The 14,883-nt window shown below is 53.7% G+C and overlaps 1 protein-coding gene across 1 annotated transcript; it reads right to left on the bottom strand.

Annotated features, from left to right (window-relative positions):
* Window positions 1-2,649: 2,649 nt before the first annotated feature.
* On the bottom strand, window positions 2,650-10,430 carry VOLCADRAFT_93115 (uncharacterized protein; the record flags this gene model as incomplete). Its single annotated transcript, XM_002952346.1, has 10 exons — window positions 2,650-3,252; window positions 3,754-3,756; window positions 3,805-5,586; window positions 5,910-6,930; window positions 7,544-7,611; window positions 7,770-8,043; window positions 8,419-8,615; window positions 8,945-9,169; window positions 9,743-10,216; window positions 10,419-10,430. 10 exons carry the CDS (start codon window positions 10,428-10,430, stop codon window positions 2,650-2,652), a joined length of 4,659 nt encoding a protein of 1,552 aa, XP_002952392.1.
* Window positions 10,431-14,883: the final 4,453 nt, after the last annotated feature.

The raw sequence follows: 14,883 nt of genomic DNA, 5'->3' as shown, positions 1-14,883 counted from the left end.
GCAGCGCACTTGGTCGTGCACTTCTCCGGCGTCCACGTCAGCATGCACAGGCTGGGCCCAGGGATACCTGGCGGCCCAGGTAATCTGCCATCTGTGGGGATTTTCTTTCTGCTTGTCCCGCCATGCACCGTCGCTCATGCCCTTGCAGATGCGCTGTGTCTGAGCCCGCTTGGCACTGCGAGCGCTCGGGTTGGGCGCCTCGCCGCATTCGTTGTTGTCGAGCTGATTGGGTGACAGCTTGCGCTTATGCTGATCAAAACCGCCATGGAAGGCAGGGGTAATGGCGCCCGTGTCATCGGTCGCCGCTGGCAGCAACACCATTGCCGATGCATTACCGACAACAGCACCGCCGTCCCAAACGCCTTTATCAGGAAAAATTTCAGGCTTATCTTGCTGTTTTGGTGTTTGTTCGGCGTTCAAGTCGTTGCCTTTTGCGCCTATGGCCTCGATTTGTTCCTTATTTCCAAAGGCCAAAATGGCCTCTTTATTCCTTAAAAGGAATATATTACTTAAAAAAAACACTGCCTATATGTCATATATATAGGACACCGTCATATGATAGTGTCCTATGCATGGGATAATGTGTAAGATTTACCTGTCACAACTTATCCTGAGGCTTTACTTTTCACCCCCCAGCATTATAATGCTAATTAGCTGCAGCATGTCACGGAACACCAAATATAGTAGTCAAAAAATGCAAACCAGCAGCTGCAGGTCCTAGGACACCAGCACAAATGTACGTACCCATGAATATCAGCCTAATTAGGCTGATATTCAGAATGATCCAGTCCTTGATCAGTTATGGCATCACCCTCCTGAACGGTGTTGACCTCCAGCTGCCCACCTGCAACACGTTGTGCAGCAGTAGTTGAGGTGATGCAGGGTACAGCAGGACAATGTATCTGTAATGAAAGGACACTACTTCACCAAAGCACAGGAAGTAACCTGTATGGGACTGCAAGCGACTATATAACCCAAAGGAAAGCCCCCGGTGTTTATCAACACCTTCATTATGAGTGAGATGAATTCTTTAGTATCCTGGGTATCACAGGCAGGTAAACTTCTCACCAGCATTCATGTTCACTTCAGCCTGGTTGGCATTGATGCCAGACCCAGTTTGGGGTCCAGTGTAACACAGCAAAGGCATAACCCGTGAGGCATAACCCGTGCTCAGATTGGCGTTTGCGTCATTACATTGCCCCCCACTTAGCAAAGGACGTACTCGACCATTATTTTGAACATAGGAGGCATCCGACCTCGCGTCAGTGCGCTGGTTTATCCATTACTCCGTGAAATCGCCAATTTGCGACATGCTGATTGCCAGAATCGAACCACCGACCGCAGTTTGTTAAAGGAGTCGTGCGATCCCCTCTCGATACCATTGTAACACAGCAAAGGCGTAACCCGAAATGCTCAGGGTTGGCATTTGCGTCGTTACATCCAGCTTGAAGAACACAAAGCCTGTCACCAGCAGTGGTATCCTGTCGAGCCTTGCCAGTCTTTGTAGCAGTCGTCTTGTTGTGGCCAGAGGCGTCCTTCACCTCCTTCAGAAGTTCATCCGCATTGTAGGCCATTTGGAGTGGAGGGACTGGCGGCAGGCCCATTTGTTGGTGCTTCTGGCCTGTACCAAAAAACGAACAAGGCAAACAAAGAGGGGTATGTGAACGGCAAAATTTACAACCAAGCAGGAGCATGCAGTGATGTAAGATTTTGTACCAATGACAAACACCTACCCTTTTGTCGATTCTGCATGGCATGCCTTAATTAAGGCAATAAGCTTATTGTTTCCTTTAGCACGTCCATGACTGCTTGAAGAACAACTGGCCGGTCCTTTAGCTCCGACAGCTGAGCAGTACCACCGGTCCTCAGGAAAATTCATGAATGCATTTATGGTTTATGGTGATGCACGACTTTATTACCAGAGTTAAGCACCAAGAACATGCACGGACACATGTAGCTAGACCGAGGACCAATGTATGCTGTGCATGTACAGGTGAAAGCGGTGGCACCAGACTGTACCGACGCAAATGCCAATGTGAGCATTCCGGGTTACGACTTTGCTGTGTTACAATGGTATCGAAAGGGGACCGCACGACTTCCGAGACAAACGTCAGGTAGGTGGTTCGATTCAGGCAATCAGTAAGTCCCAAATTGGCGAATTCATGGTGTAATGGATAAACCAGCGCACTGGCGCGAGGTGGGATGGCTCCTGTGCTCGAAATAATGGCCGAGGACGTCCATTGCTAAGTGGGGGGCAATGTAACGACGTAAAAGCCTATCTGAGCATCCCGGGTTATGCCTTTGCTGTGTTACACAGACCAGCAGCCCACAGCCGTAACTGCTGCACATCACCTTCAGAAACACAATACACATCAGTGTAATGCACCATTCTCACCCTCACACAATAAAAGTTAATATCTTAGCAACAGGATATCAATTCCACAAATATGCTGCGACCCAAAATGTCATACTTCCAAGTGAAAGGATCACTGATGATGTTGATATGATGAGACCTAGGCCAATGGGTTCATCTGCATGGCCATGAATTGACCGACTGTGGCCACAGAGCCTCTCTCATTTGATGGAATCAAAATGTTAACATATATAACGCTATCACTTCATGCTTTTCTCATTCACCAGCATTGTCGGCTACAATCCCGGTACAGGGTACTCGTTGGGAAGGACCAAGGACGGCGGCTGGGGATCGGGGTAGAGTAACCTAGGGCATGTGCCAAGTGTTCCGATGTTGGCACCATTGGTGATGTGGGTGGTGTCAGCTGAGTCGTCGGCAGTGCCGGCATCGGCATAGGCCTTGGCAACATCGGCGAATGCCTTGGCAACGATTCGCATGGAATCTGCCCTGGACGGGTACTTCTTTGATAATGGTGATGCCGCAGCAGCTGCCGCCACCTCTGCCGCCGCAGCTGCTGCTGCCCCCGTCGCCTCCAGCACCGCGGCATCGCGCAGGTGTGATTCTGAAGGGGGCGGCGGTAGCACCAACCAATCTCCCTTGAAGCTATTCGATGGTGATAGTGCATGTAATTGCTGCCAGCTGTCCTGGTCTATGGGCGGCGGCATTACTGTGTTCGAAATCCATGGCGGCAGCGGCAGTTCAAGTGCTAATGTTCGGCTGCTCTTCAGCGACAATGTAGACCCTAATAGTGGCGCCAGTGTGTCCGGCCGATCGGATGCCTGTTGCTGTGTCGGCTCTGACCGGTAAAGTAAGCTGCCATGCTTAGCAAATCCCGACATCTGCATCGGTGCCGCTGAGGGTGACGTCGGCCGCACCCAATTGCCTCCAGCTGGCTGCCCCGGCCATGGTAGGGCCCATCTCTTCCCCCGTGGTGCATGCAGCGACTGTTGCTGCCGTAAAGATAGTTGCGATGTTGTGTTGGGCTGTCCAGATGATGTTGAGAGCGGCTGGTGGCCCCAACTAACAGTACGAGATGGTGGTGGTGCTGCCATAGACCATTCACCCATGCGGGATCGCTGTGGCAGCCTGGATGTGAAACTGGGTCGCGCCATTAAGCTTGGTTGAGGCTGTAAAAGTGGCAATGATGGGTCAGGATGCAGTGGTGGCAGTCGAACTCCAAGCAACCCTGCCTGTGTTGGTGGCGGCAATAGCATCCAAGTACCAGAGCTTTGACGGCTTGGTGTTGATGGCAGACCTTCAGTTCCATGTTGCGACTGCTGGTCGTCCTCCTGTGGCTGCTGCTGCCCTTGCTGTGGCCAGGTGGAGTTTACTGGTCTTACCTCCTGCGGTGGTGTGTACCCAATTAATGGGGCCATCAGTGGTGGTCGCACCAGTGGTTTGTTGCCTGTCACCAGTGGCTGCATCCCAGCCATCCCAACCCGCTGAGAAAGCATCTGCGTGTATTGTGGCACTATCGCTGTTGTGGTGACAGCCCCACTGCCTGCTGGCGGGGCCTCAGCGACGCCACCTGCTGGCGGGGCCTCAGCGACGCCACCTGCTGGCGGGGCCTCAGCGATGCCACCTGCTGGCGGGGCCTCGGTTACAGCAGTAGTGCCTGCCGTAGTGATGCTGCCTGCTGGCAGAGTCTCTGTAATGCCGCCTGCTGGCAGGACCTCTGCACTACTTAATTTGCTGACCCCAGGTTCTGCGATAGGCTCTGTGGCAAAATCAGTAGTGGAGGCGTCATTGCCTCTGTTACTTGAAGTGGTGCGAAATTTCGGCAGTTTGCTGCTGGTATTCACCTCATGCGTATTCAACGGTTGTGGCATGGACAATCGTTGCTCAGGCATGACTGGCCCAGCACCAACCCATGGGTCAGTTTCCACCATGGCCACGCCGCGATCGTTGTCGGGTGCAGCATCACCAGGTGTAGCAAGAGGAGGGGGCATTTCGTTGGTAAGTTGTGGTAAGCCGAGCGGAACCTGCTGAAATGTTCTGCTACCAGCATCGTTAGTGCCACCGCTACGTTTGCTGGCGCTAGGATTCGTGTCTCGTATCAACACTTCAGAACCAAGGCAGGTAGATGCCCTCAGTGATGATGACCCACGTGATGATGACGGGGCTCCCAGTAACGGCACCATACACGGCAGCTTGCCGGCACCATCAGCAGTACTGCAGGTAAGCATTGACAGAACTTTATCATGCACCTGTTGCATCTGCTGCTGCTGTAGCCACACATGGCTTTGCCAGCGAACCACACCAGCCTGCCAGTACTCCATGGCGCGTATCGACTCCCACAATGCTGCATAAATGGCGAATTCAGACACATCATCCTCTTCCATCATCGTTGTAGTAGCGGTACCACCAGCTCCTGTACCTATGCCACTGCCGTTGCTGATAACAATGCTTGCAGCCACATCATTAGTGATGGTGGAGTGGGCCTCACTGAAGTCCGCTTCTGAACCATCGCCGCCACCTCCTTGCCGGATAAGGACCCTGCCGCTGCTGCCGCAACCGCTGCTAAGACCCAGCAGCTTGTCGCTGGTGGAATCACAAGCATTGTGCAGACACTGCTCTGCACCAGTGCTCATGCGGTGGATTTGGCTGGTTCCTGTTTGACTCGCACAGCCACTCTGCTGACCTGTCAAGTTGCTGAGCTGCCTGAACTGTCCCTGGGGCCAATGTGATTGTCGTTTCCCTGCCGACTGACTGAGCCGCTGGCCTCGATCCACTTGGCTCAAACCGGATCGTTGCCCCAAGCCTGTCTGGTAGCTTACCAGACGACTCACCGCGGTAAGACTGTACCGCTGGCCCACCAACTGGCCAAGCGGAGCTGAGGGTCCACTACTCCAAAGCACACGCCGCTGCACAATGCGTGACCTGGTTCCCCCGCTCGCCACATTGCTGCTGACACTGGTGACACGGCCACTGGTGTTGGCATCGGTATCCAGCGTGGGATTGAATCTCACCACCGGCGTCATGACGACGGGTTTCCCGATGGGTACAGGCCGGTACTTGGAACAGGCGAACTCCCGTCCCCCTTTCCATCCAAACCTCGAGTGTCCCAGGTACTCAAAGCGCCGATGTCCTTGGTAATCCAAGATACGTTGCGCTATCAATCCACACAAATTGTTCAGTTGCTCGTCCCCCAGCATCCAATCGTTATTCGAGACCTGCACGGTATGTTGAGGGTCAAGTTATTCCTAGGTCTTGATCATCCAGGGGACTGTCAGAGGCAGCGAAGGGGACACGGGCGACCAGCAAACCAAAGTCCTTTGCCATTAAGGACAATATCAGGCGTTTTGTACTGACCCGTGCAGCCGATTCCTCGTGCACTTATCTAAGGCCTTGTAGTCGCCCCGGCCTGGTTAACACGTCACGTTCTATTAAGATAATGTGATCAAGTGGCCCAGACGCCTCCCACTCTGTAACAACAACAACAACAACATGCTATTAGTTCCTAGGAGCTCTTTTCCAGAAGGGACAGCTTTCGCACCTGTGGCCGGTTGAGACGATGTGAGCTAAAAGATATGAGCAGTTGGTTCAGCTCAAGCCGCCTGAGGGAGGACCTGGAAGCGGATGCGCTGGAGGAGGGAAGGGCAGAGGCAATACCTTGGGCAGTATGCCACATGCCATGTCGCCTTTGGCCGTGGAGGTGCGTGTGGCTCAGGTTCTGGCTTTCACTCCCGCTCTTGCCTTGGCCACGGGTCTGGACCCCGGATCTATTCGGTTGATCTCCCCCTTGTCGGTCCTCCCAACACGCAGCCTCCTCTGCATCACCACTGCTTCCGGCACTCCAACATCCTCCATTTCCAGTGCCACTGCCGCCACTACCACGGTTAGGCCAGCAGCCATACTTGTCAGCCTTCAACACGCCCCAGCAACCGCGGCCACGGGAGTCATTGCAATCGGAGTTGGCGTTGCTGCCACCAGCGGTGCTGCCAAAACTGGGACCGGTACCTCCCCTTTCACTTTTCTGCCCATTCCTGGCAGTGTTCCCCTCCCCGCCAGCACGGCTGGTAGTGATGCCGGCGGCAGCGGCGCTATCGCTGCCGGGATCTGGCGACTCAGCCCAAGTTGTGGCGGCTCCACTTTCAGTGGCTTCAGCAATGGCGGCTGCAATACGGCTACTCGTGACAGCTGTGGGATCGTCTGCAGTCGCCCGTCGTGCAGCAGTCTCCAGCATCTGTCGTACCCCCTCAAGGTCCAGGTAAGCTTTACCGCCTGTTGGCGACGGAAAGAGTACGACGCGAATAGGTTTCCATTTTTGCGGCTGTACATCGACACCAGCCAGGGCTCCGTCTCGTACTACACGATGAAGCTGCCGATTAGTTAATGGTGGTTGGCCGTTGCGATAAGTATGTCCACGCAACAGCTTGCGTGACCAGCGGTGCATGGCAGAGGCCGCGTCCGGCAGTACGACAAGGCAGATGTCCTCCCAAATTGTTGTACCATACAAAAACTTCCAATGGTTTCTGAGTTTTCCGAAGGTGAAGGCCAGTAGGGTATAGAAAAAGCTGACAAGCACAAGGGACACAAGCAACACTTGAGACACAATTACCAAAGAAATGCCCAAGTACTAAAGCGGATTGCCGTACCGTTTACCATAGACGCCAAGCCGCCAGGTTCAGCCATCCGAAGGGGAGCATGGCCAGAGTCGTTGGGCGGACAGGAAAAGAGGGCAGTTGGGCAAGGCAGGGCGCATTGTGAGCATAAGTTTGGAATCCTCATTCTCGCACAAGTCCAACTAACACATGCAACGCAAGCCACAGTACTCCCGCGCAACACGCTACAGCAGTCAATGTTTTCATAAATTTTTAACACTTGCAGCCACATTAACAAACTGAGGAACATGCTGCCGATATGATGCAGGGCAAAGGTGAAAGCCAAGACGAAGAAAAACGGAATGAGCCGAGAAGGAACGGCATGGGGGAATAGGAGGACAAGGAACGGGCTGGCCGACACAAGAAACAGACACCGTAAAGATTACCCACAAGCCAGCCACACTGAAACCAGTCACACGGTGGCCCGCCAGCCAGCATGAAACGGCGGCATTCCTTTGAATATCAGCAGGTTATTAAACACATATAAGCACCTGATGATATCCCCAAAGCCCGTGACCCTACGCACATGCTGTAGCCCGGGGCCTGCCTAGCAGGACGGGTTCGGGGTAAAAGATAGGCCGGCGTGTATATGGACTATATGGCGGGCATGCATGTGTACGGATCAACAGATTCCGAGAAGCTGCCGGCCTTGCAACCCAATTGGGTACTATCCCACCACGTCCGCCACACAAGCCCCTAAGAATCAGCAACACATCCCATGACCCAATATTACACCAAAACCCTGCACCAACCTGCACCGTTGTGAACTCCATATTCCGGGGCACGATGGTAGTATGGTTACGCAGGATGGACCGGCCCACCAGGAGCCCAAGAGTGTCGCTCAGGGCGCCATCCAGGTTGCTCATTTCCCCGACGTGGATACCAAGCTGACACACTTCCATGACCGAAAACATGACGGCAATGAGCAGCAGTATGATCACCAAGTGTAGTACGGCAGGTACAGCGTTGAATAGCGTTCGTACCATGATGCCGACGCGACCTTGAAAAGCCAGTGTGGACAGAAGCCTGGTCAAGTATGTAGGAGAAGGAAGTAGGAGACAAGGTTGGGATGTTAAAAAAACGACGGAAAATTACCAGACACTTCACCACACACGGAGACGGAAAAAATAAAAAAAACAAATCAAATCCAAGTGCGACAACCCGGCGGATGGATACATCAGCGCCATCTAGCTGTGCCTCCTTCCTGTGTGGCGCTGCAGCTCCCTTATTCACCCTTACTTGGCAACGTAAACCTTTCCTCCTGAGACACACAGAGTCGCTTACCCTTTTTGCTTGTCACGCACCCGGGTAACACACACACACACACACACACACACACACACACACACACACACACACACACACACACACACGCACACACACACACACACACACCCCTACCTGCCGAATAGCAGCACCAACGTCATTGCCTGGATCATGCCATAAATTGTCCACATGCGGGATAGTCCGTCCGCGTTCACAAGGACCTCCGCCAGTGCCTCCCAGTCTGCAGTCCCTGCGGGGTCATCTGGCAGCAGGTACCTGCCCGGGGTCCTGGAACTCGAGGGCAGTGACAGCCCCAACGAGTTCAGGGACACCTGAAGCAACAAGAGGTCATAGCGCAGTGCAGGACAGCGTGTGATGCGGGTGGGAAGGAAGCAAAAGGCAAAGACGTGTGGGCCAGCATAACGAAATGAAGGGAAATCGGTTGACAGAGGCTGTTACCATTGAGAGCCAACGGTCGAGTAGTCAGGCATCCGTACCCTGTAGCGTGTACCGCTTTGCTCCAGCACAACGTATTAGCACCCGCTTCCGCACTGTAGTAGCTTTGCCGCTGAAAAAACCTCTCGAGATGCTGGGAACATGCTCTAGCGTATTATGTATAACTGGTTTGTGCCGTACTGTCTACGACAGCTACTACACGTACCTTGAGCTCTGCGCTCTGGCTGGGCTGTAGCACATCCGGATTTGTTTTGAGCGGCAGTAGCCAGCGTGCCCGGGCGCCCTCTATGTCGTCGTAGACCCGGTAGTGCTGACGCGCTGAGAATACGGCAGCCTTCTGTACCATGAATGCCGTATATACAGCGCACGCCGTCACCAGCATCACACAGACCATCAGATCCACGACGAGGTTGCTGAAGCGGTGCCATTTCTGTTCACATGAGAATTGGAGCGGCGGGCGCTTAAATGAGCCGAGTTTTGGCTAGCTGATTGTGAGCTCCTAGGGGTTTGCTGATTCAGACGATTTGGCACAAAAATGTTTCCTTTGATGTGGCCTGGTAGTACCTTAAAGCCATCATCTGCTTTTTGCTCGTTTTGTGTTCAGGGCTTTTAGGCCCGGACTTGCCTGTGTTTCGTGGGTCAAAGACTTTACATCATTTGAGAGCTGGTGTGCGCTGCCTTTGGTGTGCGCTGCCTTTGGGATGGCTTGTTAAACTGAAGGCGTGTTCAGTGGGCGTGTGTTGGGATGGGTCCACCTGGCGGCGCTCACTCCCATTCTGCAAAACTCTACTCCTAAGCGCCACACCGTCTGCCCCTGTACTTCCCCTCCCTACGTTACATTACGTTGTTGTCTCGAGGATTCGGTGTAAGCCCCACCCAACTAAAGCTCCAGTCCGCCCCACACAGGTATGAGATACTTTCATTAGGTTGCTGCTATATCGATCGAAGTCGTCTGAGCCCACCAAGGAAGCCATGTTGCACCCACCCCGCCATGGTGACACACCTGTTGCGAGTTGAGATCACTGCTGCGCCATGCTGCTGCCGCCCTTGCGGTTTGCATCGCCACAACCACCACAAACACCATCGTCAGCACCCACAATGCCGCCAAGTCATGTCCAGCCACCGGTTCCAATACCTCCGCCACTATGCTGTTCGAGGATGATGATGATGATGATGATGATGATGATGATGATGATGATGATGATGATGATGATGATGATGATGATGATGATGATGATGATGATGATGATGATGATGATGATGATGATGATGACATTGAGGAGGAGGATGAAGTGGCGTCCGACCTCCCTAGGTATGTCAGCGCCGGCAAGCCCGTGAAAGTGAACGACAGCTCTATACCGCCATACGCACGCCACAGAAAGGACATCTTGACGTAACCCAGCACTCTGTGATGATAGCTGAAGACCAGGAACTCAACGGTAAGTGAACGGGTGAGGTGGTCAAGGTAGTTGGAGTCCTGCGAAATGCAAGGTGAGGGCAGGTGTAAGTAGTAAGATTTGGGCAAAAGGTTGCAAGCACCGGGCTCAACAGTTGTAGTAGGGGGGAGGAAAGCTGTACAGGAGGTGGCGGTTGCATGTTGTGGCACACTTGCATATTAACCCTCGGACTTTTCCCCAATTCTCTGGCACTTCACCGCTGGGCAATATCTTCACTCTTACTTGGTTAACCATTGGGCACTGGCCTATCTCTAATTGGGCGCTGGCCCATCTCTAATCGGGCACTTGCCTGTCTTTATCACGCGTGATACTGGGTTATAGCGCTCTTGCTATAATCGTGACACTTGTCACTGGTAGACCCACTTGGGTTACGATTGCACCGATTGTTGATAATTCGCGTTGACGACTATATCCTCGGACCGTACAGCCAATCGGTAGTTTTCACTACCACCTAAACAGTGGAAGTGGATACAACAAGTGGTATCGAGACGTTCGGTTCCCCCATTCTCAACTTTTGCCGCAGCACCTTTGTTGCAGATGCCCACTGGGGCTGCCGAGAATGTTCGGTTGAGGCCACTTGGCCCTACTGGTGATGAACATCCCCACTCCTTGCCTTCTTTGGCCCCTTTTGCTCTGCGTCACCCGCTTAACACTCCCATGAATCGTCCGGATGTTCCAACGGTGATACCAGAAACCCCGACGACAGATGTGGACCACCGTGCTGCGGCTGCGCGTGCGTTAGCGGTGGAAGCGGCTGCTGCTGCTGAGGCTGTGGTAGTCACAGCCGAGCCAGAGCCTTTACCTCCGGTTCGGCCAATTTCTCCTGCCGACCTCCCTCGGGTTAGTTTACCGACTCCTGTTTTGCAGCTAGATACCAAGCTTGATGCGAAGCAGACTGCTGCCCGTGTAAAGGCGTTTATTCGTGACACGTCTTTGTTTTTCGAAATCGTGCCCTGGGGTAGGGACCATCGGTCATGCTGCCTGTTTTTGTCGCAAGCGCTCCGTGGCGTTGCAAAAACGTGGTATGACGAGTGGTCTCTATCGCAGCGTGAGCTTACTGCTCAGCTTGTTCTGGATAACCTGCGCACGCGTTTTGCTCCTCAGGTTATCTCTGTTGAACAAGAAGCACGACATAGGCTTTCTGACAAATCTTTTGTGATGCGTGCTGGCGAAAGTGTACCAGCTTACCTTTCGCGTCTTGAGGCCGTTTTCCAAGACATACCCACGATCACTCCTAGTGAGCGTATGTTTTGGTTTTTCAAAGGCCGTTTCTTCTTCCCTGCAGCCCCATTGCGCCACAGACGTCTATGGCAAGTCGTTTGCCTCTCACGACGCCCTGGTACAGCATGCCTTGGGCCAGGAACTGCACACCCTGTCTGAACAAAAAGTTCGTTCTGCTCTTTGTTCGAATTCTGTTGCTTTGCAGAAATTCGACGGAGACCAGCCCCCGTTCAAGAGGGCGCGCGTGGACTCCGGCCCTCGTCTAGCTGCGGCTGTTGCGGGGACCTCCCGGCAGCCGGGACACGGAAGCATTCCTGGGCGAAGTAGTCACGGGGGCAGAACGGGTCCGCATGGCGGGCGCGGTGACAGGGTTCGCGGCACTGACCACCCTGATGTATCCGCCGGTGGAGAGCCCGTCGTTCCGTTGGCAAAAGCTTGCGAGTTGACCAAGTGGGTAAACCAGTTCGGTCGTAGGTTGACGCACGGGGAGGTGGGCATTCTCCGGCAGCGTGCGGGCGGTAAGACCATCTGTTTTTGTTGCGAGGTGGTTAGTCCTGACCACCTCTACGACGACTGTCCCGCTCTTAAGAGGTTGTGTGAAGCTGGGCTGTACTAGGAATTTGCTCAGGGTGGTACTGAGGGATATTACCCTGAGTTTCCTTTTGCGGGGATTCATTCTTTGGTCCGCATGGTTAGACCCGCTACGTTGGCAGAGTTTGAGAGTGCCGTTGGACACCGTTTTTCTTTTGACGCCGTTGGTGTCAAACCGGGCTTTGACTCGGAATGTAACATAACGGTTCCTCGCGGTAGCTCTCTCTGCTCGGTCGATGTTGGTGGTCATACTGTGCTTTTTTTCCCTGCATCCCTCACTCAATTGCGCGTTTCGCTTCGGCACTACCTTGCATGCAAGCACCGCCGTCCTGATACCGCGGCCGGCATTTTGCTACCTTCGCATGTCGCCCGGCGGGCTTCAACGCTGCTAGCAGGTATGCACCGAGTACTTACGTTTCCTGTGAAGTCCGTTCAACAGCCTTTCGCTTGAGGGTGAAACAGTAGAGCTTCCTGGTATTCCGTATCCTGCTGAGTTGTGGTACGATGGACCTTCACCTTGTCTCTCTGTTGCCTGGGAGCCCTTTGCTTCCTCTCTTTGCGCAGTTGCCTCCGGTTCTGTGGACACACGAGTTGCTTTGCCTCTGGTGTCTCTGCGGACTGGTGGCCGAACGTTTTCGGCATTGGTGGACACAGGCGCTACTCACGACTTTATTAGTGAGTCCCTTGTCCAACGGCTACACCTCCCGGTCCGCTCTTCGGACTGGTCCCATGTTTCACTCGCTGATGGAGGTAGGCAAGCTATCGTGGGTCAGGTGTCGTTTCGTGTGGCAGCCGGGTCTTTGTACCTAACCGTCTCGCCATACATTTGGCCGTCCTTGACTGATGCTGCTCCTTTTATTCTGGGATCTGATACTTTGTGTAAGCACTCTGCATCCCTGGATTTTCAGAACAATATTTTGCGTTTGTCAAAGGGTACTGTTCGGTACTCAATTCCTTGGCGTGCGTCTTCTGACGATTCAGGTGACAGTGGTGCTGCCTCGTCGGCACCCCTTGTTAATTTTGCGGCTGCGGCCATGTGTGTGCACGCCACCCCTGAGTCTATTGGTCGTAAGGCTGCGGTGCGTCTTATTCGCAAGGGGGCACATGCTTTGCTGGTTCGTCCTTCGATTAGCCTTAACGCCACTTCTGTGATTCCTCCCACTCAAGACCCTGAAGTTTCCGCACTGCTTGAGGAATACGCTGATGTTGTCCAGGAGATCCCGGGTGTTCCTCCAGTTCGTCCGGTGGATCACACAATTCCGTTGGTGCCTGATGCCCAACCCGTCGCACGCCCTATGTACCGACTTAGCCCTCTTGAGCTTGATGAGGTCAAACGGCAGGTTACTGAGCTGCTTGCTAAAGGCATGATTCGTCCAAGTACGTCTCCCTTCTCTGCCCCGATCTTGTTTGTGGGTAAGAAGGACGGTTCCCTACGCATGTGCATAGATTACCGTGGATTGAATTCCATGACCACTAAGAATCGGTACCCTCTTCCGCGTGTAGACGATTTGCTCGATAAGCTTTGCGGGTCTGCTTACTTTAGCTCTATAGATCTGCAGCAGGGCGTAGACTTCTCGTTGCGAGAAGGCGGGTTCTTGGACGAAGATGTTACTCGTTGTACTGTCGTACTGTTTTCAGTATGGATATTATACTGAACTGCGTTCTGTTTTGGCTATTCGCCGTTTCGTGACCTTAGGTTCATGCTATCATTATAAACCTTTTAATTTCTCCACAACACTTCGCGTAACCAACGCAATGGCTGATCAAATCTTGCCTGCTAACATTCCAAACAACAACATTCAAAACAACCATAACAATGTAGTCATTCCGCCCCCTGCGGCAGCTCAAGGCGTGCCAGCGCAGGTAGTAGAGCAGCTGATACAACATCAGAACTTCAATGCCGTCTTTACAAATATTAACGCGGGCAGGGAGGAGGCCCTGTCGAGAAGATATACAGACCTAGAGCAGAATCGGGAGGCGTCGTGCCTGAAGGCGGTCAAGTTCATGGCGGCATGGATTCGGGACATCGGATCCAAAGTCTACTCAGCACATTCAGCGCTAAAAGTCATTCAGGCTACAGTCGCGGACGTTGGGCCTGTCGTGGACATCCTCCAACAAAGCATCTTCATCATGGACTTGCTCTACGCGTCCTGCGACGCTGGTGGTCGGTGCCACCAGTATCATCTAGAAGTAATGCAGCAGTACTTCAACAACAACCGACATCAAGCCGTCAGTCCGACGGCAGAAGTCAAGGCGGATACAGACCGACTCTACGACTGTGGTGAGGATCGCTTCCGGCGCGCTGTCCGGGACGTTAAGGACCGGATGGGGACTAACCCGCTGCAGGAGGTGCAGAACTTTGGCGGCCGTGGCAACAGCCGCAGCCGGGGTGGATACGGGGCCCAGCGCTTTCACCCCTACCAAGGCGGCGGGGCATACCCCAACTTTAGCGGCCACCAACAGTTCAGTGGCCAGCCGCAGTTTGGTGGTCAGCAGCAGTACCACCAGCCCCCGCCCATGGGGCCTATGATGCCGGCCGGCCGTGGCCGTGGCCGGGGACCAATGTGAATGACGCCAACTAGGGTCCGGACACGCGGCATGCGATATGCGTAGGCGTTAGGTAGAGCGGTGTAGTTAGACACGCAGCCCATCCTTAATTGCGGATATTGCGATTGGCGGACCTCATTCTATATCATCCTATCCACAACTCGCCCCGACCGAATGAAGCGCTAATAGGCTGCATCATTACACGAGGGTCGCCGTTACCCGCACGATCTTGGTTGGCCGCGTGCCACATCGCGATTAAATCTAATTTGGGCTATGACACCTACAAGCGAGCGAGATTTACGGCAACAGGCCATTGGACGTATATCAG

The sequence above is a fragment of the Volvox carteri genome (genome assembly GCF_000143455.1).
Source record: "Volvox carteri f. nagariensis unplaced genomic scaffold VOLCAscaffold_29, whole genome shotgun sequence".
NCBI classification, from domain to species: Eukaryota; Viridiplantae; Chlorophyta; class Chlorophyceae; order Chlamydomonadales; family Volvocaceae; genus Volvox; species Volvox carteri.
The sequence above is the reverse complement of the archived record's forward strand: the minus strand, read 5'-3'. Positions and strand labels throughout refer to the sequence as shown.